The sequence below is a fragment of the Kickxella alabastrina genome (genome assembly GCF_025024165.1).
Source record: "Kickxella alabastrina strain RSA 675 chromosome Unknown BX661scaffold_15, whole genome shotgun sequence".
NCBI classification, from domain to species: Eukaryota; Fungi; Kickxellomycota; class Kickxellomycetes; order Kickxellales; family Kickxellaceae; genus Kickxella; species Kickxella alabastrina.
In genome coordinates this window covers 474,382-498,278 of record NW_026251486.1, presented here as the reverse complement: position 1 = coordinate 498,278, position 23,897 = coordinate 474,382, and the positions used below count along the sequence as shown (strand labels likewise).

The 23,897-nt window shown below is 49.7% G+C and overlaps 10 protein-coding genes across 10 annotated transcripts; 3 read left to right on the top strand and 7 right to left on the bottom strand.

Annotated features, from left to right (window-relative positions):
* Positions 1-4: 4 nt before the first annotated feature.
* BX661DRAFT_184417 (uncharacterized protein) lies at positions 5-2,835 on the bottom strand. Its single transcript, XM_051536498.1, has 2 exons — positions 2,729-2,835; positions 5-2,611 (listed from the first exon to the last, which is right to left on the bottom strand). The coding sequence occupies exon 2, from the start codon at positions 2,573-2,575 to the stop codon at positions 362-364; it is 2,214 nt and encodes a 737-aa protein (XP_051390858.1). The 5' UTR covers positions 2,576-2,611; positions 2,729-2,835; the 3' UTR covers positions 5-361.
* A 436-nt stretch (positions 2,836-3,271) lies between these two features.
* Positions 3,272-4,950, bottom strand: BX661DRAFT_194137 (cytoplasmic tRNA 2-thiolation protein 1; the record flags this gene model as incomplete). Its single annotated transcript, XM_051537852.1, has 2 exons — positions 3,272-3,336; positions 3,978-4,950. The coding sequence occupies 2 exons, from the start codon at positions 4,948-4,950 to the stop codon at positions 3,272-3,274; spliced, it is 1,038 nt and encodes a 345-aa protein (XP_051390857.1).
* A 1,255-nt stretch (positions 4,951-6,205) lies between these two features.
* BX661DRAFT_184414 (uncharacterized protein) lies at positions 6,206-7,743 on the top strand. The gene has a single exon (XM_051536497.1). It carries the CDS (start codon positions 6,360-6,362, stop codon positions 7,623-7,625), a length of 1,266 nt encoding a protein of 421 aa, XP_051390856.1. The 5' UTR covers positions 6,206-6,359; the 3' UTR covers positions 7,626-7,743.
* Positions 7,744-8,637: 894 nt separating this feature from the next.
* On the bottom strand, positions 8,638-9,274 carry BX661DRAFT_184413 (uncharacterized protein). Its single transcript, XM_051536496.1, has one exon. The coding sequence runs from the start codon at positions 9,258-9,260 to the stop codon at positions 8,763-8,765; it is 498 nt and encodes a 165-aa protein (XP_051390855.1). The 5' UTR covers positions 9,261-9,274; the 3' UTR covers positions 8,638-8,762.
* A 297-nt stretch (positions 9,275-9,571) lies between these two features.
* BX661DRAFT_184410 (actin related protein 2/3 complex subunit 5) lies at positions 9,572-10,223 on the top strand. Its single transcript, XM_051536495.1, has one exon. It carries the CDS (start codon positions 9,636-9,638, stop codon positions 10,095-10,097), a length of 462 nt encoding a protein of 153 aa, XP_051390854.1. The 5' UTR covers positions 9,572-9,635; the 3' UTR covers positions 10,098-10,223.
* A 354-nt stretch (positions 10,224-10,577) lies between these two features.
* BX661DRAFT_184409 (uncharacterized protein) lies at positions 10,578-11,888 on the bottom strand. Its single transcript, XM_051536494.1, has one exon. The coding sequence runs from the start codon at positions 11,465-11,467 to the stop codon at positions 10,718-10,720; it is 750 nt and encodes a 249-aa protein (XP_051390853.1). The 5' UTR covers positions 11,468-11,888; the 3' UTR covers positions 10,578-10,717.
* Positions 11,877-14,431, bottom strand: BX661DRAFT_184408 (Alpha/Beta hydrolase protein). Its single transcript, XM_051536493.1, has one exon. The coding sequence runs from the start codon at positions 14,200-14,202 to the stop codon at positions 11,923-11,925; it is 2,280 nt and encodes a 759-aa protein (XP_051390852.1). The 5' UTR covers positions 14,203-14,431; the 3' UTR covers positions 11,877-11,922.
* A 364-nt stretch (positions 14,432-14,795) lies between these two features.
* Positions 14,796-16,432, top strand: BX661DRAFT_171881 (NAD-dependent aldehyde dehydrogenase; the record flags this gene model as incomplete). Its single annotated transcript, XM_051533739.1, has 2 exons — positions 14,796-16,214; positions 16,349-16,432. 2 exons carry the CDS (start codon positions 14,796-14,798, stop codon positions 16,430-16,432), a joined length of 1,503 nt encoding a protein of 500 aa, XP_051390851.1.
* Positions 16,433-16,545: 113 nt separating this feature from the next.
* BX661DRAFT_206197 (uncharacterized protein) lies at positions 16,546-18,152 on the bottom strand (the record flags this gene model as incomplete). The annotated part of the gene is made up of 2 exons (XM_051538616.1): positions 17,521-18,152; positions 16,546-17,337 (listed from the first exon to the last, which is right to left on the bottom strand). The coding sequence occupies exons 1-2, from the start codon at positions 17,788-17,790 to the stop codon at positions 16,546-16,548; spliced, it is 1,062 nt and encodes a 353-aa protein (XP_051390850.1). The 5' UTR covers positions 17,791-18,152.
* A 350-nt stretch (positions 18,153-18,502) lies between these two features.
* Positions 18,503-22,243, bottom strand: BX661DRAFT_184401 (uncharacterized protein). Its single transcript, XM_051536492.1, has one exon. The coding sequence runs from the start codon at positions 21,813-21,815 to the stop codon at positions 18,558-18,560; it is 3,258 nt and encodes a 1,085-aa protein (XP_051390849.1). The 5' UTR covers positions 21,816-22,243; the 3' UTR covers positions 18,503-18,557.
* Between the last annotated feature and the right edge of the window lie 1,654 nt (positions 22,244-23,897).

The window sequence follows — 23,897 nt, the reverse complement described above, 5'->3', positions numbered from 1 at the left end:
GTTGGCGAAAAAGGAGTGAATCCAAAGTTGCATCCGTTTTTTGCACTGTATAATATCCCGGCCCCCCTACCACACACGCCACCATCCTTTTTGTTCTTCCACATTTTTTACACTGTGCGCACTGGAATTCGATATTTTGCAATCCTATCAAAACATGCCACTAGAATTCAAAGTTTGGCTGGCCATTTGCCGCAGCAAGGATTGAGTTAGCTGATTGGGCACAAATAATAATCATATGATTTTGATCCTATGATCAGGCACAGCCAAGATAAATAAACATCAACCGCAGCGAATGTCGAGCGGATTTGAATTGAAGTGTGAATTTAGAATTGAACAGGCATAAAAATATTGTGTGCGCTATCTACTCCTTGTCCCCGTCGACAATGATCTCGTCGAGGACAGTCTCCTCAGCAGCCGGGGTCTCCTCGGAAGCAGTCTCCTCAACGGGGGTCTCCTCGGAAGCAGTCTCCTCAACGGGGGTCTCCTCTACAGCAGGAGTCTCGAGAACATCCTCAACAGTCTCCTCAAAAGTCTCGGGCACATCCTTGACGACGGCCTCAGGAACATCCTCGACAGTAGTCTCGGGCACATCTTCGACGGTGGCCTCAGGCTTAGTCTTGGTTTCAACCTCAACAGCCCCCTCCTTCTCAGCCACAACCTCATTCTGAGACTCAATAGTAGCCTCGGCCTCCTTCTCGGCCTCCTTCTCGGCCTCAACCTCAGATTCCTTCTCAGTCTCAACGGCGGCCTCAAACCTGGCCTCCTCCTCAGTCTTAACCTCAGCCTCGACGGCAGCCTCAACCTCATTACCAGCCTCGGTCTCCTTATCAGCCTCAGCCTCGACGGCAGCATCAAACTCAGCCTCCATCTCGGTCTCGACGGGATCCTCAGCAGCCTTCGCCTCAGCAGCAGAATTCTCAGCCTTGCACTTGTCGCAAGTGCAGATGATGCGGTACGATCCATTGAGCCTCTTCTGCCTAACACCCTTCTCCAGCGATGCATCAACAAACGAGACATGGAGTTCCTCGCCCTTAGCAATCGGCTTGAGCGTCTTGATAGCAGCCTTGTTAGTATTGTTAGGGAAGACGATCTGCACATTAGGATCACAGTTATGCGTGATATGTGACGAGATCAAGTACAGCGCAAGTCCAACGGCACCAGAAAATCCGTTATTGCGCATAGTGTCTGACACATGCGTCTCGGGAGTATCCGCAGGAACCTCAATGCCCTCGGCCGAGTTGTGCACAGCATAGGTGTTGTAGTCCAGCTTCCCCTTAAGCATAGTGTAGCGCTCTCCAGTAACGAACTCGCTGAGACCCGGGACGCCACGGCTCATGAGCTCGCTGAGCTTCCGAAGCATAGTTGCGTCCGACGCACTGGGGATAAGCTCCAAGTACCGCATGCACTCGAGATGCTCCCAGGTTGTATACTCGTCGACCTCCGACGTGGGCCCAGCAGTGCCGAGCATCCGCGCCAGCTCCTTCTTCTTCTCGCGATCAACCAAGACACCAAAGAATTTGGCGATCAGAACGGGCGCTAGCTCATGTGCCTTTTGCGTGAGCACGGCGAAATCGCGCGCGGTCGAGCTGCTGCTGCTGCCTGGGCACAGGAACTGATGGTAGGCGTCGTAGGCGTCCGTGCGGCATTCCTCGGAGCAGTAGAAGGCCTCGTGGCACTTGTCGCATTCGAAAGCGGCAGTGCTCTTGTTTGAGGACTCGGGCGTCAGACCGGCCTTAACAGCCTCGGAAAAGGTGGCCGACTCTGATGAGCCCTCGCTCTGATCATCCTCGGTGGCCTCCGTCTCAGTGGTCTCCTTCGTCTCATCGTTGGCAGTCTTCTCAGCGGTAACCTCCTCCTCCTCAGCCTTCTTGTTGGGAATGTTCTTCATGCAGTTGTAGCAGAACTGCCCATTCATCGCACACGGCAGCAGCGTCGAGACCACAGACTCCTCCTCATAAATGATCTCGCCGGCAGTAAAGTCCTTAGTAGAGAACAAGCCGCGATCAGGAACAACAATATCAGACTTTGCGCCCTCCTTCTTCTCCACCTTGTTCTTGTCCTTAATCTCAACGTTCTTCTCCCTAGGCGGGAACACATCAAAGTATCTAGCCTGTTTCTGGCGCACCTCCTGCGCCATCATCGCCATAACAAGCTTAAACACCTCATCCGGCGTAGTCTTCTGATAGATCATAACGAGCTCAACCGGGTTCGGGTACACCTTAAGTGCCTGGTAGAATCTGCACGCAGCCTCGGCGTATCCAGCCTCGCCAGCGGCGCAGAGGGTTTCGCCCTGGGATACCTGGGCCATGAAAAACTGCTCCTTTTGTTCGGGCGACTCGGGGAGTTTCTCCTTGGTGACGATGTTCAGCAGCTCCATTGCTTGATCGTTGATGTCGTCGAGGGACCGGCTGGTAATCTTTTGCGCGGTCTTCTCGACCTTCTTGCGATCCCGGTTCAGCTTGCGCCGGAACTTGCGATCCGTACGACGTTTGTAGTCAAAGTAGGCGATGTAGCCTAGGCCAGCGACGGCGGCGGTGGCCGTGGCGGCAATGGCGAGTGTTTTGCCGGAAACCATTTTTTTTTGGAAAAGAAAATATGTACTTGAAGCTAGCTAAATAATACAGAAAAAGTGAACTTGAACTTGGTTGGTTAGTTGTGTGTTTAAATTAGCTCAGAAAAAAAGTGCGTTGTGTCCCTTATCGACAAAAAAAATCAGCAAGCAACGCACCTTTCAGCGAAATGTAAGAAAAATAATATGAAAATACGCAATAAAAGCGAAAGAAAAGGGGAAACGTTCAAAATGCAATGATAAGGAATAGGGGGGTAGGGGAGAGCGGTCAACCAAACAAAAAGAACATGTGTTTTTCCGCACACCTAAAAAATGGTGTCAAATATATTTTTTTGTGACAGCTGCTTAGTCTCAATCAATTATCCACAAGCATGTCGAAATAATTATTACGCTCATCATAATTCAAACAAACATTGAAGCGTGATCTAATCATGACTGCCGCACACTAATAAGCAAAATTCTAAAAAAAAAGGGCCAAAAAAGACAAAAAAAAAATTAAATGATCAAATATGTTGATCAATCACTGATTGATTTTACAATTAGATTAATTGTAATTAAGCTATTTGAGGCTAGAAAATATCCCTAAAATATTCCTTTTCGGAGCTTTTTTATTTTTAATTTGTATCTTCCGATTGGACAAAAAATAAAAAATGATTTTTTTCTCTCACGGCTGTGCTTTGTCTGATATTTTTTCTTTATTTTTTATTGTTTGGCTCCAGAACAGGCACTGACCATTTTTGAGCAAATGATAACACGGGAAATTTTTTCTTTAAAAATGATTATATTATTTATTTTATTTTTTCTCGGGAATTATCGATGGTATCGATGAGCAAGCATAACTGATTTTCAACAATTTTTTTATTTGTTTCGTTATCTTTGAGTGAGTTTTATTTATATATATTATTTTTTTTATTTGTCGACGGAAATTTTTATTGAAAAAATCATTCAATTGCTTTCCACCGAGTAAAAAACAACGGGAAATTTTCAACACTACACTTATTTTTTAAAATTGGATAATTTCCGACATGCAAAAAATATGTTGAGAAAACATTTGACACACTCACGTGTGTTAATTAGACAATGAAATAAAAAACATGCAACTTATATTTATATTCAGCATTTCTGAGTGTCGACATGACTTGAGCAACATGTACAGATACGACAAAAAAAATTAAATTTTTTTTCTCGGATAATTAAATACACACAAGCATAAATTTCCTACAAAAAAATTGTATCTAGCACTTTGTGTTTTTGCCCGCACAAGCACAAGCCGACTGTGTGCACGTCTCAACCCCTGCATTATTTTCGTTTTCAAGAATCCGCCGATCGCGTATCTTCTGGGCGTTCTCCCACAGTTTATCGAAATGCACGATTTCGACCGCCTTATTCCCACGGGTCGCTTTCTGACCAGCCAACAGGTCCTGGGTATTCTTCATACTCTTCGCAATACCCAGCTTCGGCAACCCACGCTCCAGCCCCTCAAGCAACACACATGCCTTACACACAGTGTTTGAGGAAATATACCCGCAGCGTTCGCACCTCGAAACCACTGGCATAACAACTTCCTGCGCAATCCGCATAGCCTCCCCACTATGAATGATATCCAGGATGGCCGATGGCCGGACAGCCTCGAGGTCCTTGAGGAACTCACGCGCGTAGCCGCGGTACGCATTCGGCGAATAAGTGCATTCAGTAGAGAAATAGTCGAGGCGCTTAAGGTACGCGTACATGACTATCTCCTTCTCATACGCGTACTTGAACGGCTTCGAGCGCACCATGTAGCCGTCACCGGAGGTCGCAATCTCTGTACAGCGACTGAGTCGGGGGAGGTCACCGCGGAATATATTCATCAGAATAGTCTCTGCCACGTCATCAGCATTATGGCCAGTAACAATATGGTCAAGGTCCAGCATCAATGCGCCGCGGTCCAAAGCTTGGCGACGGAACACGCCGCAGAACGTACAGTTGTTCTTCCGCCCAACGGCCTCGACAATCGAGTCCATTGACCAGCCATACAGCTGCTCGTAGGAGACTATTAAAAGAGGCAGGTTGTATTGCTCCTTGTTGCGCTTGACGGTTTCCAGCGAGTCGTCGCGGTAGCCGGCGATTCCCTCGTCGATGGACAGGAGGTAGAGGTGGAGCCCGTAGTCGTGGCGGTCATTCAGGGTCTTCATCACGTAGGCTAGGACTGTCGAGTCCTTTCCGCCCGACGCACCGATGCCTACGCGGTCGCCGCGCTTGAACAGCTTGTTGTCAACGATGGTGTTGTGTACTTCGGTTTCAAAGACATGGTAGAAGCAGTCCTTGCAGATCCGCTGTGCTGTCTTGGGCCGACGCAGAACGGCCCTGGCTTGCTGACATATTTCGCACTGGCGTGGCATTCTTTCTTTTCTTTTCTTTTTTGCTGTTGTTTCCGATTGAAGCGCACAGTCTTGTGTGTGTGTGTGTATGTGTGTTTAAGAGAGAGTATGTGTGCGCGTTGCGTATTGCTGATATTGTTGGGGGAATTGAGAGGGGGTGGAGAGAGCGATAGATGAGCAAAACTCGGATAATAAAAAAGGATATGTATAAATATGTATGTATCGGCGATAAATAAAAAAAAAATTTTTAAGGATCTAAAGTGCGCAAGTGGCGCGATTATTGCAATAAACCAGTGTCCGGAAAAGTACGTAGGTGGAGTGAGAGACAAGCAGCAGACAGTGGGTGCCACTTTGTGTAAAGGTTTAAAGGGTTTTCCTGGTATATCCGAAAAGCGCTAAAAGAAAACTTTAAAAAAGAGAGGATATTCGAGATTGGTCGTTGGCCAGAAAAAGGGTTGCAATATTTTTTTAAAAAAATAATCAAATTTGAATCTATTAGATGGAAAACAAACAAAGCCGCTTGTGGGGAGCAAATAATGACTCAAAGCCTCACCCGACAAGGCAACACTTTTTTTCTTATAAAAAAAGGAAGCGCAAAAGCAAAATAGCCTCTGAATGGTCGCATGCAAAGTTATGGACGCCTTAAAGGGCAATAATCCCGGGCTTTTTTGACACACATCCCACCAAGCAGCAAAAAAGGCCATTTTGTAATAAAGAAAAGATAAGAAAAGGATAATAATAGTCACATTTTTCAAGCTTAAAAAGCTGAGGATGTGAATTAACCATAAAAACAAGAAAGAGAGAGAGAGAGGAGGGGGGCATATATTGGGGGGGGGCGTAATGTGTGTTGGTAAAATGCCCGTGACAGCTAAATATCCAGCTTATATTTATATTTGCTTTACCTTCACCTTCCATGCACTGGGGCGATAGGGTGTAGGCATAAAGGCCTTTGTCAGTTGACAAAAGTCATAAAAATCCTTTTATTTCTCGGAGATATTGCACCCACCCAGCAACACGCAACATAAACACGAGCGCCAACGCAAATCAAAAGCGCTTTTTCGGGAATATTTTAGTCCGCAGAAAAAGAGGAAAAGTAGTTTTTCTTGCTTGGAGAGGATGTGAGGGCGCTGAGGAAGGAGGGGGGGATGCAAAAGGGGAATATTCTCACCATTCCTGCCGCTTCCGGGAATAAAAGAACCCAGAGGTGAATGGGCCAGCTAGTTGAACGGCCGGCCGATGCCCCTCCCCACTACCACCCCCCTCTCCCCTCTCCCCTCCCCTCTCAAGATGGTGGCTGGGGCTGGTATAAATACCCAGCAGCGCGGCCGGGCGACATTTTCTTCTTGCGAAGAAAAGAAAAGAATCTACCATTTTGTCTATTTACTTGCTCATCCTAGCTCACCACCCATTAAAACACACTATCCCGCAAAATGGCCTCGGCAGGACCCAGCCCAAAGATGCTCATCATGCCCTCGGGCGAGCCCCTCACCACAAAGGCCGTGCGCACAGGGCGCGGAGCCAAGCCGCACGTGCCCAGCGCCTGCACAAACTGCAAGAAGGCGCATCTCGCCTGCGATCTCCAGCGGCCATGCCACCGGTGCGTCAACTCCGGCAAATGCGACACGTGCAAGGACGTCCAGCACAAGAAGCGCGGGCGGCCACGCTCCAAGGACAAGGCGCAGGCTGCAGGCAGCGGCAGCGGCAGCGGCAGCGGCAGCAGCATCGGGGTTGAGTCCAAGTCGCCGATGGAAACACAAATGTTCCAGTTCTCATTTATGACCGAAAGCGGAGGCTCGCCAACCGCCACGGCGGCGCCGTCCTGCTCGCCCTCGGCGGCGCCCTCAGCGCCGCCATCGCCCAAGCCATCGCACATTTCTCTGCCGCCGGCAGCCTGCACCGCGCATTTATTCCTGACGCCCGGGCTCCTGTGCTTGCGGCTGGAGGAGCCGGCGGCCGAGCGCGCAATGCTCGGGCATTCGCTCCTGAGCCTGATCAACCGCAGCATGGTGGACTTTATAAGCCCCCACGATAGGCCTGCGGTGCTGGCGGTTTTCGAATCCCTGCGGGCGCAGCTGTCCCAGCGGCTGGTCGCCCAGCGCTCAGTGTACGCATCCTCGGTGCTGGGCAATCCGCCACGCGCCGTCGACCCCAATACTTTCCAGGCGCTGCCGCTCCCCCGGCTGCTTCAGCGCGTGTGCTCGGATATCACCGGGTCTGTGCGCGCGCATTTGCGCACGGCGTCTGGCGCCCATGATCTATTCGACATCCACGTGTTCGTCGGCGCAGTCTCCTCGCCGCCCCTGGCCACTGCCGGCGTAGTCCTGGATGAGGCGTACTTTGTCTGCCGCATTACGCGCTTCGACGCCCTGCGCGATATGCTCGCTGTGCCGTTGACCTTGTCGCCGCGGGGTACGTCCAAAAGAGAGCTTGCGGAGGAGGATGTGTGGCCTAGTAAGCGGCGGCTTGTAGGGCCGGCGGCTCAGCAGAATACCTCTTGCGATGCTCTTTATATGCTCGCCGAGGTTACCGATAGTGGGGCGAGCGATGAACAGTCGACGGTGTTTTCGTCTCCGCAGTTGTCTGCCTCTTCGCCTTCGTTACGCGCGACTGTGTCGTCTCGGCACACGATGCTGCCTTCTTTGGCGGATATGCTTAGGTCGTTGGATAACCCGGACTCGATGCGCTTTGCGCGGTGAATGCTTTTTTTTACCCCTTTTATATTTTATACATTTAATTAATTATTGCCCTGTACGATTTTCCCTTCCAAACTATTTTGAAAAAGAAAAAAAAAGAATAAAACTTTTTTTATGCGTGTACGTGCTTTGGTGCGTGCGAATATATATCTTCATCTTATTCTCCATCGCTATTTTATTTTATTCCAATTGGCGGGATTTCGGAGCATTAAGCGGTACTTTTGGCCAAAATAGGTAACCGCATCCACAAAAAAATAAACAAAAAGGTTTGTGCGCAAAAAAATAAATAAAATCATACCTGCCCTAATATTCCACCGGGTCAAATGCTCCTTTTTTCCATCGTCAATCGTCCTTATTATCCTAAATTGGCAACACTTACTGAAGATGTATTTTTTATTATTATCGGATGATTCAATTCCACCCACCGATAATCTTCCCTTTGCACTTGATATAAATGCGGAACATTTTTTCTTTTAAAAAAAAACATTTGAACCAATCAAAATTAAAGTCATTTGGACTGTAGATAATTTTTTTAACCATCAAGGAAAATATTTGCAATAAATAAAAATGATATTAATTGAACTTGGTACTTGGTAAATGCCAATGTTATTTGTAACGGAAAATTATAAAGAACCAAAAACAAAAACAAAACAAAAAACAGTTAGATAAGCTCCACCTTTCCATCTTCCATCAGGTCTCGAATGATACTGTAACGGGTGATGAAAATGTTATTCCGTTTCATGACAATTGGATCCTCACTACAAAATAAACAAATCAAATCAAAACAGATCTTAATATATAGTGCTATATTGATTGTATACATGTACAATAAATTATCCAAAAAAATAATAGTTTACCTTTGCTCAAACTGAAACTCGCCAACTGTGGTGCGTACGCGGCAGAAAACTGCGCTGTCCAAGTCTGGCTTAGTCACCATATCCAGACCCTCGCTGCTGACCTCATCCAATCCACGCAAATGAGGAGGCAATTGGTCCAAAAACGACCTTTTAACATGATTAACCTCCAACTTGGCAAACCTAAATACAAAATTAACAATTTTTTTAATATCTATCTCTTTTTTTCTCTTCATACATACACACATATAATAAACCCCTTCCATCTATTTGGTTTTTTTTTCATTTACCCTTTTGCGTAATCAAGTTCACTCTGCGACATGCGTTCCCTATAAACCTGGTTATCTAAATAATACTTGACATGGTCCTCGATTTTCCCCAACCTCGTCCTCAAATATGACCTAACAAGATACTTGATCCGATCCACATCCATCTTGAGTATATTGCTCATAAACGGCACCTGCTGTGTTTGCATTTTCTGCGTTTGGAAATCAACCAGCTCCATTAAATTCTCAAGGGCCGAACCCTCGTATTCAAGCAGCTCAGGCGAGTTTCGCTCGTTTATCCAGGAACGCATAAGAATAGAAAGGTCATCTTCGTCTTCTTGTTCTTCAATAGAGTCGCTATCCTCTTCGTCTTCCTGTGCTTGATTGTCGGAGAGTTGGTGGGTATCCATTGCGTTGTTTTCTGTGGCTGATGCTGGGTTGTAATGGGTGATGTCGCTGTAGGGCTCGAGCTGGGAGTCGAGCGCTGCACCTCCTGAGTATAAGTCATCCGTGTTCATTATAAGTTTTTTTTATTGTGGATGCAAGAGTATTGTGAAAGTCAAAATGTATTCATAAAGGGGGAGGAATGAGAATGTATTTTAATATAAGATGGAAGGGGGGAGGGGGTGTGGAAAAGCAGTTTTGTTGCTTTGAACTTCACTACAGCTTATGGCCTGGTCTGTGACCTACAAAAAAAAACAAGTGGTTTGGGTATCCGATTTTTTTCATTAGCTTTGTTTTGTAGTAAAGGATGAGGGTAAAAAAAACCAAAAAAAAAAACCGCGTGGAATTATTTTAAAAAAGTTCCTTTTTTTTATTTCCCATCTTTTCAAAATCTAAATTCCTCATCCACTTTAAATTCACCTTTTAAATTTTTGTTTTTTGTTTTTAAAATGAGTCATCGCAAATTAGTCATCGACGGGTTCGACACCGATGCCGACACTCTTTCCCAACAACTGCACCATCTCAGCACAACCACTGCCACCGAGCAACTCCACCAAGTTGAGCAAAAAGCCAGCCAAGTTCGTGCCTTCATAACCCGGGGCAACACCAACGAAGCACTCAACAAGGCACTCTCCGACCCACCCTATGGCCACGGAATGGAAGGTGCGCAGGCGGCTAATGCCCAATTAGTTAGTGAGATTTTAATGAGCACTAGGGCGCAGGATATTAACCAGGTGGTTGCTGCGTTGGGAGAGGAGGCGAGAGATGTTTTGTTGAAGTATATTTATCATGGATTAAAGAGACCCGCGGAGTTTAATTGCGGTGTGTTGTTGAGTTGGCATGAGAAGGTTGTGGAGGCAGGAGGACTGGGCTCGATTGTCAGGGTTCTGTCTGACAGAAAAACCGTTTGAGAATGAAAAAATAGGTGTTTTTTCATTTTGGAGATTTCTAATTACACGTGATTTCGATCTTTAGAATAAGATATGAATAATTTTTTTTTTTTTCCTTTTCGTTTACAAAATCTTTTATTTTATTATATATATATATATTTTTCCTCCTCCCCAGAATTCATTCGTTTAAAAAGATAAGAAATGAAAACACGAAGCAGCAAAGACCCGTTTGCAAATCGGTCCAGGCCTTGGAAACCCACAGATACGGGTAGGGAACCCTTGGGCGCGGGTAAACTGCGCAAACCAGTGAAACGAACAAGCGGGAATAATGAAAAAAAGCCAATACTGGGGATGATCCCGCAGGTCAAACCACAACACCGCAAACAAACCAAGCTGCTGCAGCTGCAGATGAGTGTCAAACCAGCTGAGGTTGGTTCTCAGGCATTAACCCTGTTGAAAACTGTCAAGGCAGAGTCAGAGTCAGAGTCAGAGTCAGAGTCGGAGGCAGAGGCAGAGGCAGAGGCAGAGGCAGAGGCAGAGGCAGAGGTAGTGTCGGGGTCAGAGTCAGTGTCGGCGTCGGAATCAGAGTTGGTGTCGGATACAGAGTTGTCGGTTTTGGAGGCCGACACCGATGCCTCTGACTACGCAGAGGCTTCAGACACAGATGACAAAGAGGACGGCAAAGTAGATGCCGAAGAGGACGACAGAGTTGAGAACAGAGTAGAGAGCCTCCCTGTGACAGCCACCGAGGATCCACACACGCAGACCACCCCATCAGCCCTCTCCAGCGACGAAACCCTACGCCTCGTACGTATGGCGCACCGCACAATGAGCGGTCTATTGCTTGAGCGCGAAACCGACATCACGCGAGAAATCATTATGCGCGGCGACGGCAAGCCGCGGAAAGCCGTGCAGCGGCGTGACAGGCGCTTGCGCGGGTTTACATCGCGCATAGTGGCTTGGCCGGCGATTGACATCCAACGGTACACGGAGCAGATCCGCGCGCGGTTGCCACAATGCATGGGAATTGATCCCCTGCGGCATGGCGCGGAACCTGTTGATGTGGAGCTGGAGGAGCCTGGGTGCGAGTGGGATGCGTGGCAGATCCAGGGAAATGGCACGACGGAGGCGCGGTTAGATAAGGACGGCGGCTCTGATGAGGACCGCAGCTCTGATGAGGACCGCGGCTCTGATGAGGACCACGGCTTTGTGGGCTCAGTGGAGGCGCGGTTTGATGCAGACGCCATTGCAGATCCGCAATGCAACGGCGGCATCGGGATGCTCATAAACCGCACAGACTCCAGCCTGCGCATCCTAACCGCCGCACAAGTGCAGACACCAGCACTGCTCGCGCCGCGATACGCCCGCGTCCCACTACCGTCTGACCCCATACATGCTCCACTTGACCATTACCAGCCGCTCATTGACTTGACACGCACCCAAGTGTTCACCCAAATAATGCCGCGCTCAGATACACACCATGGTGCGCCGGAATTGCCACGGTTGCTGTCGGACTTTGTCTCACGCACGGTTGCAATGGAGGCTGTCGCTGGTGTAGCCGATACTTGGGCGAAGATGCGTGCACTGTGGACGGCCGGCGGCAAAATGAATTCTGCACCTGGTTTGGGCTGTGCCCGGTCCGGGTGGATATCCGTGTTGAATGCGGCGGTGGTCGCTGGGGTGCCTGAGGAAGTTGTCGCGCGCACATATCATCGCTTGCTGCGCCTCTGCGATATGCCCAGTCGTGATGACGAGCGCTATGTGATCATGCGTACGGGTAAGTCGGTTTTCCACAAGAAACGCAGACTCAAGTAAAAATAAATGAATTTTATTTATTCAATTGCAATTAATTAATGAGATTCTCGTCGGCTGGTTTCTGGTTCTGCAGTGTGAATCTGCGGGACCCCCTCTCCTCCTTCTCCGCCGGCTCTTGTTCGGTCCACTGGGTGATCCACTCGAGAACCTCAGTGTGCCACCTGAGCGAGTTGGCTGGCTTCACCACCCAGTGGTTCTCATCCGGGAAGTACAGCAGCTTCGCCGGCACGCGCTGCCTCCTTAGCGCCGTAAATGTGCTCAAGCCTTCGGACACAGTCAGCCGGTAATCCTTCTCCCCATGCACGACCAGCGTCGGCGTCCTCCACTTGGCAACGAACCTCTCAGGATTCCACCTTTCGTAGTTTGCCCTTGCCTTTTCCTCAAATGGTGTGCCCTCAAACTCGGTCTCAGGGAAGTACAGCTCCTCCGTGCTATAATAAGTGCTGACAGTAGAGAATATCCCGTCGTGATTAACCAAGCAGCGGAATCGGTCAGTGTGGCCGTTGATCCAGTTAATCATATACCCGCCGTAGCTCGCCCCGAGAGCTGCCATCCTTTGGGAGTCCACGTATGGCCGTTGCTGGAGCAGCTGGTCAACGGAGAGCATCAGGCTGTCATACGGCTTGCCGCCCCACTGGTTGCGGATTGCGTCTGTAAAGTTTTGTCCGTACCCGGTTGACCCCTGCGGATCCAGCGCCACGGTGACGAACCCGGCGCTGGCAAACACATTGAGGTTCCACCGGCTACTCCACGCATCTGCAAAGCTTGACTGCGGCCCACCATGGATTACCAGCGCCAGCGGATACGTGCGCTCCGGGTCGAACCCCGGAGGATGCAGGATAAACCCGTGGATTGTCTGGTTATCCGCGCCAATGAACTCCACGTCCTCGGGGCTGCTCAGAACGTCGCGTGCGCGGAGGTCCGCGTTAAGCGCAGTCAAGCGGTGCATCTCCCCGGAGTCCAGCGACACGTCGAATAGGTCTGTGGGCGAGTCCAGCGCGCTGAACTCCACGAGTGCACGGCGCCCATCAAGAACCCGGACCAGGCCAGTGGAGTGCTCCGAGACAGCCGGCGTGACTGCGCCGGTGCGCACATCAACGGTGGCCAGCTTACTGCGCCCGTGGTCCATGTACGTCACCGCCAGTGTCTCCGCATCAACCCAGGCGAGCTGCGCTGGCGAGCGGTCCCAGTCTTCCGCCACGCTTATGGTTTTGTTCTGCGCAATGTCGTAGACCCGGATGCGGTTGCGGTCGGCCTCATATGCCGGGTGCAGCATCTGCAGGTACGCCAGCCTTGCGCCGTCCGCGCTAAACGCCGGGCTGCTGCTCGCGCCCGCGCCGGCCTCCTGGTTAACCACTAATACTGGCCCAGTCTTGTTGTTGCTGTCGCTGTCGGTGCTGGCCAGGTAGATGTAGCTGGTGGTCTGCCACGCGTACTCTAATGCTGGATTTTTGGCGACGAACGCCACGCGCGTGCCATTTGGCGACAGCACAAAGCCCTGCTGCGCCTCGAACCGCGCACCGTCAGCCACCGCTGTTCCCCGCATAACGTTGTGCGGCCCGGCGCTGCCCCTCTTGCCCGCCACCACCAGGCCACGGGGCGATACCCGGAGACTGTGGATCTGACTGACCTTGGGCGACACGAATGCGTCCCAGTGGCGCACCCAGAGTTCGTCGAACACTTGCCCGGAATCTGCCCTGTCCTGGGTCTCATTTTTGTCGCGCTCGGCAGTTTGCTTAATGCTTGTGCCGGTGTATACCGGCGCAGTGAATGCCAGAATGCCGGATTCGCGGCTGTATGCAAGGTCAGAGATCTCGGCATCCACCCGGGTGACCTCCTTGGGCTTGCCCCACCCACTGTTCCGCCCATGGCCTTTGTGTTTTTTATCGAGCGCGTATACGGTGGACTCGCTGTCGCCCAGCACCACGAATGCCAGGGCGGAGTCGCTCAGCCACACGGGCTGCGCCGGTTTCATTCCGGTCTTTTTAGCACTGGATGCAGCAGCAGATGGTCGCACGTCTGTCGAGTGCTCGAGAACGATTTCCCCAGTAAGACCTGAATCGGCCAGGTGTCCTTCTCCTCCCAGCGGCTGGATTACGAGCTGCGTGGTTTGGCGCCTTTTCTCAACGGAGTAGTGCGTTTGGATGTAGGCCAGTGCGGTGTTTCCGGGCGAGATCGCCGGGGTGCCTGAAAGCCGCGTGGTTTGGACCAGGTCAAAGGGCGTAAACCTCTGGTGCTGAACTTGAGCTGCGACGCTTAGCGCAAGAGCCGCTATGGGCAACGAGCAAAGTACGCGGTGCCCGATAGTCATTGATGCTAAAAAAACAATAATAAGGTTTGACGTTTAATATGTGTTATTGCGTGTTTGGATTTGTGAGTGTGTAAATAATTGTTTTTATGGTGTGAAAGAGGTTCACTTTTTTTCTGCTTTTTTCTTGGGTTTTTTTCTGCTTTTTTTAAATGAAGGTTTCATTTCCCACACACACCCCGCATACATGCATACAAGCACACACGCATTCACAAAACCAAACCAAAACATGATGACGCTTTTGTTTTCGTTCCTATTTTCGCTTGGTGTAATAACCAGTTTTTAGGTCCAGAATCAAATCAAAAATGGTTACTTTCATTTGTTCTGCTATTCTTTTTTACAGGCTAATTAAAAAACAGTTATGTCACATGCTATTTCCTCGCTGTTTACGTCAAAAATTCTACTTTTGCAACAACAGTCAATACCAGTAGGAATAAAGCTTGGAATTTTTCTGCTTGTTCGACTAAAACCAGAACCAAAAAAACCCAAGCATTTCAAAAAATCATATATTCCTTTTCTTTTTTCACCTCACTTGTTTTATTATTTTATTATTTGATCACTTTCAGCTCCTCTCCCAAAAAAATTTTCTTTCTATTATGAGCACCAAAAAAGAGTATAGCACCATCTCGGGAGGCTCGCTCAATGAGAGCGCGCTAGAATACACGGAGCTCTCCACAATCAGCACCGCCGTAGACGAGCTGCGGACAACATTCGCTACGCACGCCCTGCGGCCACTCCCCGAGCGCAAGCAGCAGCTCCGCTCCCTGCTACAGGGCCTGCGGACGTACAAAAAGGCGCTCCTCGATGCCGTCTACCTGGACCTCCACAAGTCCGCGACAGAGACTGATTTCTTTGAATACTCCGCGGTGGAGTTCGACATTGGGCTGGCGCTGGATAACCTGGACAAATGGGCGCAGCCCGACCGCCATCCACTGGCTATTCTGCAGCCGGCGTTCCTGATGAGCCGCTCAGAGGTGCGCAAGGAGCCGCTGGGCACGGTGCTTATCCTGGGTGCGTGGAACTACCCGCTGCGGCTGCTGCTCCTGCCCCTGGTCGGCGCCCTGGCTGCTGGCAACACTGCGGTGGTGAAGCCCTCAGAGTTGGCTCCGCACACTGCAGTGGTCGTCGGGCAGCTTATCGAGCAGTTCTTGGACCCCCGCTTTGTCCGCGTCATGCAGGGCGGCGTGCTGCAGGCTACGGAGTTGCTGCGCCAGCACTTCGACCATTATTTCTTCACCGGCAATGGCACTGTAGGCAGAATTGTGGCCAAGGCGGCGGCGGAGCACTTGTCTGGGGTGACGCTGGAGCTCGGCGGAAAGTCGCCGGCGGTGGTGCACGCGGATACGGCCGATTTGTCCGTGGCTGCGTACCGCATCATGTGGGCGAAGCTGGCGAATGCCGGGCAGACCTGCGTCACCGTTGACTACGTGCTCGTGCATCGGTCGGTTAAGGACGAGCTTGTGGAGCATTTGCTGGATGCGGCCGTGGCTATGTTTGGCACGGTGGCGGCGGCGTCGCCGGATTACGGTCGGATTATCAATAAGAGGAACTGGCGAAGACTCCGGGATTTGTTGGATCGCACCGAGGGCCAGATCCTGGGTAAAGGTAGGGAGGAGCCGGTGGAGGAAGATCTGTTTTTCCCGCCGACAATTGTCGATGGTGTTCTGCCGTCGGACTCGCTGATGTCCGAGGAGCTCTTCGGCCCTATCTTGCCGATCGTCACGTATGATACGCTGGAGGAGGCGCTTGCGCTGGTTAATTCGCGCGACCAGCCGCTTGCACTCTACGTGTTTGGCAGCGCGGCATCGTCCCAGCATGTGCTAGCAAACACGCGGTCCGGCGTGGCCTCTGTCAACGACACCATGTTCTTGCTGGGTTCCCACGGCAACCCCTTTGGTGGCGTTGGGCCTTCTGGGTTGGGCCGGTATACGGGGAAGTTCTCGTTTGAGACTTTCTCGCATCATCGCTATGTGCTGCTGAGGCCCATGTGGTTCCCTAATCCTGGCATGGATACCGTGAGGGGTGCGCCGTATGCCGGGAAGGCTAATGCGTGGAAGGCCCGGCTTGGGCCCAGTATGGTTTATCCTAAGCTGCGGTCATTGAGGGAGGGGCTGTTGGGGAGGCTGTTTACGCTGCTGCCCATGTGGAGGTTGCTGGCTATTTTGCCTGGCTTTGTCATGGCTCTGTTCACTGCGAAGCCGATAATGGGCCTTGGCCGCAGGCGTCGTCTTGAGGGAAAATGAATATGTGAGAATTGGTTGTGTATTTGAACGCTTTTAATTTAATTTATGAAAAAAAATAATAGTACAAAATTTGAAATAATGAAAATAATGTAATGAGGGGGGGTTACAATACTTGGATGGCCAATAGAACTTCCTCAAAGGTCTCTCGTATAACCCCAGCCTCCCTGCCCTCAGCCTTCAGCCGATCGACGGCCCTTCTATGTGCCGCGGCCTTTTCCCTCAGCGCTCTGATATCCTCCTTCTCTACCGCTCCGGCACCATCTAGCCCTTGCAAAATATCAATCTGATCCATCGTGCAGCTCAACGCACCCGCAGCCTCCTCCAGCTTATCCACCAAGTCGTTCTCCACCCCAGTGCTCAAGAGCACCTGGCTCGTGACGTATTTGCATAGCCCTGTAGCCGCGTACCTCCGCAATTGATCCAAGCTGTATTTCACCTCGCTGATATCGCGACGGTGCAGCTCCAGGGCCAATTCACCGACTTCATCCGCAGCTGCGCCCATCATGGAGCCGCTTAGTGGCTCGGGTGGGGGTCGTCCCGAGGTGTATTGGCCGGCAGTATAGGTGGCGACTATTTCTGAGATAGATTTGGAGTGATGGCTTTTGGTGAGGATTTGGAGCGCAGTCTGGGTGAAGTCGCGGTATGCTTTGGCAACGATACTGTCGAAATCTGCAAGAATATGCTGGGACACATCGGTGCTGTCTATACATCCCCGGACTGTCGCCCTGGTTTCTGCGTCTACGCGGGCATTGGTCGCAAACAAAATCTCATCCAACCCTTCCTCCTCTTCCTCCCTATCATCATTCTCATTAGCAGCTTGTTGCTGTTTCTGTTGCTGAGGGTGGCGGTCATCGGATAACCGCGGGAAACTCACCCCCGTGGGGGACTCTATTTTCTGTATAACTGGTTTTGATATTTGAACTTGCGTTACGCTATTCTTCACCGCGCGGTCTTGTTTATCCCTTCTCCCGCGCGAGCTACCAAACATTGCCGCAGTAGCTTTAACTTCCCATTCATCTCTACTAAACCTCTCATTTTTTGAAATAAAAGGCAAAGGTGAAAGTGAAGGAACCGATACCGGTGCTGCTTTGGATTTATTAGGTACGGGTGGGGGTGGTGCGGGTCGGTTTGGTGCAAATGTTCCCCATTGCATACAGTCATCATCAACACTGCGTGTCCGCACAGCGGGTGCGTGAGGTGGTAGTGAGTTGTTGAAATGCGGGTGGGCTATTTCGTATTCCTCTGCGGCTGTGGTTGTGGTGGTGCTGTTGCTGCGTTTGCGCCGTTTTAGGGTTAACCGCTCTTTGACTTGCAGCGATAGTTTACGTATCGTGCTGCCTGCAGTCATTTGTTAAAATTAAATTAAAAATGTTTGTGTATATGTATAGACAAGTAAAAAAATAGAAAAAAATGTAAATATATATATAAAATAAAGATAATTTAAATGAAATAAAGAGAGTACAGGTTTTTATATTCTTGGCCTTTTAGTCTTGTTAGTTCATTGGGCTTATTTTTTATTTTGTTAAAAGAAATAATGTAAAAAAATATATAGTGTCAAAGAAAAAATTATATAAAGCAAAATACAAAACACAAAAAATCATTTTACAGCCTTTTTTCACCCTTCTCTTTCCCTCCACACCCTCTCTCACACCAATCAAATTTTCTTATTCCTTGGCCATTTACTCAATAAAATACAAAGGAATAAATGCATGAATAAAGAGACTCGAAAGGAAAAAAAGTGAAAGAAAAATAAAAAAAATGAGAAAAGGCATTCACAATAATACATTTGAGGGGACTGAAAAAAGAATAAAATTGGGGGTGTCTTTCTTTTTTGTTTATTTACTTTCAATAGCACTTACAAATCATGCAAAATGTCTGTGCGCACACAATAAACAAAGATTTGCTTTTTTTCTATGACGACAGCAAGTGTCTGACAACTTTTATTGTTTATTCTATCAATGAAGAAAACAACAAAACAAACCAAAAAGTCACATCCATTCTATTCGTTCATCAATCAAAAGCACAAGCTCACAATAAAAATAATATATAATATCTACACGGTTTTTTTGGTGGGCATTGCATAATACTAGGTGAAGAAAAATATTTATTCCATATTTATTCCATATCAGAACCAGATAGCAAAACAGTCAACCTTGCATTAAACGACTCAAACAACTGTTGCGCCACCTCCTTATTCCCCATAGCCTGCAAATCATGGAATGCATCGTTGCTGCCTTTGAGCAACTCATCCACACAAAAGTCGTAAAAGTCCTGCTCAGCAATCCGAGTCACTTCCAATCCAGCCTTCAACATTTTGCCGAAAATTGTGTCTTTCGCTGACCACACCTTCTTGCTCTGCGTGCTCAAGTATGCCAACTCGTACAAGGCGCCGCGCACCCCCGGATCAACCGCCTTGTTGCTGTCAGTGGTGCTAGTGGTACTGCTGAGGCCTAAACCAAGCCCAGCTTGAGGTCTGCTACCATTGCTGGTGCTAGTGCTAGTGCCGCTACTATTAGATCCAGATCCAGACGGGGGCTGGTCAGCCTTGCTCACGGATTTGCGTCGAGTCCCGCGCAGGGACTTGGAGGCCGACAAGAGTGGCTGTGGCATGGACTCAGCTGGCATAGCCGGCATCGGCGGCATAATCGGCGGTGTATCCTTCTGGGGGTCGGGCAGCTTGCGGCGGTTCATAGTCTCAATATGCGCGTGCACGACATGCGAAGACGTGTCCATCTTTGCGCGCTCCATCGGCTCAAGATACACCAGCGACGAAATGCGGAACCCCCAGCTGGGGCCGTTGCCCTCGGCCGGGATTGCGCGTAGGTCGTAGTTAGCCGACAGCGAGTACTCCTCCGAGCAACCCTTGGACGTCCTGGACTCCTCTGTCTTGGGCACTGCGGTCATGGGCCGCGCCTTCTCTAGGCTGTCAATCGCCATGGACGATGACCGCGGCTTGTCCATCGACGCGTCCTTGCGCCGCACCAAATCGACATGCGAGCTGAAGTGCGCAATAATCCCAGACTTTGTCGAGGGCGCCGTGTTCCGCCCCGCCTTGTAGTTAGACCCGGTCAGCTTAGACATCTCGCCAATCTCTGCCGCGTTGGGCGGCAGCGGCGGTAGGTCCTTCATCTGAATCTCGCGTGTTATCTGCCGGCTCAACCGCAGGGACTCCGTGGGTACGACAAACTCGTTCGACTCGGACATGAAAAAGTTATGTGTGTGTCTGCGCAACCTTGAGTCTGACCGCGGCCGCGTCGTGGCTGTACCGTCGGCAGCCTCGGAGTTTCGCGATGCTGTGGTTGGACGCAGGCAAGGGTTTGACTCGCTCGTGGTTAACGGCTTGCTGCTCGACGGAATGCTCGTCGATGGGCGCCGGGAAGGCTGCTCCATGGCGGGGAAGCTCATGCTCGGGTTCCAGCTAATCGTCGGCACCGGCTCCTCCGAATCGGTCTTATAATCGGCCACGGGCTCACGCCTTGACTCGCGCTTAGACGCCCTCTTAGGGTCCCGCTTAGACTCCCGCTTGTGCCCGTGCGATGACTCGGTTTTTTGCTTGTGCGATGACTCAGACTTGGGCTCGTGCAATGGCTCAATCTTGGGCTCGCGCCTGGACTCGCGTTTTGATTTGTGTTTTGATTCGCGCTTACCCAAGGGGTCCTTAATGTCTGACTTGTCGCCGCTGTCTATTGTCTTCTTGCGCCGCGGCTTCTCAATGACCAATGACGCCTTACTATCATGCATTGACTCAGTCTTCTTATTGGGCTTTTTGGTGCGCTCCCTGGATGACTTTGGCCGAGCCTCCGTGCCAGAATCCACAGCCGTCGAGTCTGCCTTCAGCTTGTTTGAAATCGGCGCTGCGGAACACTCAACATCTTCGGAAACCTCTACAATGGTGGAGAATGTCGTAGGCTCTGCGGCGGCGGCGTAAACAATCGGGGCTGGCCGGACGGGGGGCAACGCAGGAACCGGGGGGACCTTGTCGCTCCCACCCGTCAAAACCAGCGATGGTGCCGACATGTCGAGCATCATCGACACCCGCTGCGCCCTAGTTTCGTCAAATGCCAAGACCGACGGTGACGGCGACACCACACTGGCCTTTGTCGAGTTGAAGCGCGAAACAAGCCAATCGGCAAACTCTTGGTCAATCTCCGGCCCACTGCTGCCCTGCGAGCTATAGCTCTCACGGGAGCGCATATCCTCTGCGTACACCATAGTGCGCACGGCCTGCGACAGAGGAATAGTGCGGGCAAGTAGCGGTATGTGCTTCTCCTGTGTTGTGTTCTCCCCGGCCGAAAACGGATTCTGCGAGACCAGCACGGTGTTAATATGCGACAGCTCAGCCGCAGACAACTTGCTGCAGAAATCCTCCCAGACCTCGAGCACCTTGTTGGGAAACACCTGTTCGAACTCACTCCACTCACCATGGCTAAAATAATACTTGTAGATTGCCGAGCTGAGCATTCGCGTTGATTCCGTTTTGACATCCGCCCACTTGCGCTCGAGGCGCTCGATGCACGAAAACTCGTAGCTCTGCAGCTCAAGCCGGGGCATTGTGGGAATGAGAGCTACAGGCAACGAAAAGTTGCGCTTCTGGTAGGATGGCGCCTGCCACCCGCTGGCAGACCGCGGGGTGGACCGCTTGCCCACGTTCATCGGGCTGCCAATGCCGGCTGCGGCCATCTCTGCCGCCCGGCTGGCCTTTTTAGCCCGCGGGCTCTTGTACGGCACCAGCTCGGCGGCCGCCTCCCCATCGCTCCCCTTGTAATCGTCGTCGCCCGGTCGCGGGAACAGGATACTTTCTGGCATATCCACCAGTCTGCTGGACTTATTTGTTAACGTCTTGGGAGCCTGCTCGACGGGTGGTCCATTATTCTTCTCCTCCCAGGCCTGCATAAAAGACGGATTCAGCTCATAGCCCCCCTCAATAATAGGCGCAAAGTCCAAATCAAACAAGGGCAGGTTGTGATCTATCATGATTACGCTGTCGCGAGAGAACGCGGGTTGCGGCGGCGGCGGCGGCGGCGGCGGCGACGGTAATGATGGCATTGGCATGGTTGGCAATGCGGGAACTGGCGGCGCGGGCATCGATGCCATTGGCAATGATGGCGGCGGGAACGGAGACAGCGGGCCCGCATCAAAGAACAGGTTCCTCGGCACTGTTGGCGACTGCATCTGCGCGGTTGCCTCTGACAGCATCATGCTCATGCGCCCCCTTGACGGCCGAATGCTGAGCCCAACTTTTTTGTTATATATTTTGGCATTGTTGATTTGCGCTCGGGCGTTTTCGGTGTCGCTGCCGTCGTCGATGTGGTGCTGATGCGACCAGGGCATACGCGCAGAGTTCAGCGTATGCTCCATCTGTGTGTAGGACATGTCGGGCGATGTGTAAGCGTAATTCCTCCCTCGTTTCGCGCCTTGAACACAAAGAAAGAATAAATAAATAGAGAAAAAATACAAAAAAAGTGCGAATAGAAGGGTGGTATAGGCTGCTATTTTTGGGAGCCACACGGCAAGCAAGAGTAATAAGGTTTCCTGTTTTGTCGATAGTTGGCCTTGTAAAATAATAAAGTAGCGTGTAATAAATAAGATAAAAGGTGATGTTTGTGTTTACCAGTCAACAAACAACAAACGATAAGAAAAACAGATGTGGGGTAACAAAAAGAAAGGGACAGTGTGTGGCGAGTTGTGCTTGCAAACAACAGAGAAAAGGCTGCAGGAATATGTAGATGCTAATGACAATGCCAACAGAATGCCTGGCATGTACAGTGAAGGGACACCGAAAAATTAATAATTACAAAAAATGCAGAAGCAAAAAAGAAAACAAACACAGAGCAACATTCAGTGTCTATATATTTTTTTCCGCGTGTCTTTGTGATTTCCCCCATCTTACACACTCGCATTTATTCCTGTTTTTCTTCCAAGAACATCCTTTTTCCCTTTAAAGTGTGTGAATGCTACACGAGGCTATATATGGTAAAGTCCAAATCTTTATTTAAATTCCAACTTAATTTTAGACAAGTCCGCAAATAACATTTATGCTCGAAAGATGTACAGGGTAAAGCAGGGCTACTGTGAGTAGAATATAGAAATGTACTTGGTTTTTTTTCTCAACCCCCCCAGCGCCTCTTTATTTCCGTTCGTAAAGTTTTTTATTTTGTATAAAGCGTATGTGCTTGGTCTGCTGATTTTTATGCGGGGCGCTCTCGAAAACAAAACAAAACAAAACAAAGCGAGAGGTTCGTACAAAGGACCAGTTCGCGTTGGGTGTGAATCTACTCGAACGGCTTTCCTTTTAAAGGACTAGTTTGTCGGATTATTTTTACTCTTTCTGGTGGAATTTGGGGGTAAATGATATCACAATAAATATTTGTGCAGCGGCAATCCAAAAGGAAAAAAAGCTGAGTATCGTGTCAGATCTTGGTTTTTTTCGCAGGCTCATTTTAATGTTCGATATCGCCAAGACTAGCACGATTTCAAATTTTTTTCCGTGGCAAAATACGTAATTTGGATCCTTACAAAGCAAGCTTCTTTGCGGCCACTGCATGATCAAGACATCCCTTATTTGGCGAATGGAACCCGCCCAGAAATTGTCTACCCGATAGCGTGCTGTTCGAAGAGAGCAGTCTGCATTTTTCCAGAGACCTTACTCTCCAATTGCCCCCATTGTATAAGTCCATTACCAGCTGGGGCCATGTTTCGTTTGGGTTTTAGACAATATTTAAGTACTGCGCAATGGTTAAAAATCAACATGTTAGTAATTGATCTACCGCGTCAATTTGTACTTGATTTCCATACTTGGGGACTACTTTTAATATTCAATGCTGAAAATATGCGTGAATGTCTGCCAAATTAATTATTTTGCATGTGTACACAGTTGACTGTGAGTCACCAGGCTAGTCAGCGACTATTATACCGTCTGCTCTTTGCATATTCTCGCAAAGCGCTTGCTCGCAAGTCCTGACAAGGCTGCCGAAGCGCAATAATTTCTTTCCATCACCCTATCGTATCTTGTAAAAAAATATGTGCACTGGCATATGCCGCCGATCAACACACACTGCATCATGTAACGCTCACCTGCAATATATACATTATCCAGAAAATTTTGTGAGAAATATAAAACAGTACTATATATTTTGCAAGGCTTTGTCGTACATGTGACAACACAATGAAGCAGGTCTTATAAGGTATTGTTTGCCTGGTCTGACAATCTGCATTCATTTGACATATGCACGCATATGCGGGTGATGCTGATGTCCGCAATGCCCATCCAGGTGCAGTAGTACCAGTGCTCACAGAAACGGATAAAGCAATTCCCCGAGCGCTGCCTTGGTAAACAAATGGCAAGACAAGGCATATTGGGACGTAAATAATTTTAACGCAAAAATAATAATAAATAGCAATGGCATTTTATGTAACAGAGCGCGCAATGCCTAAGAAAAAATTGAATATTAGAAT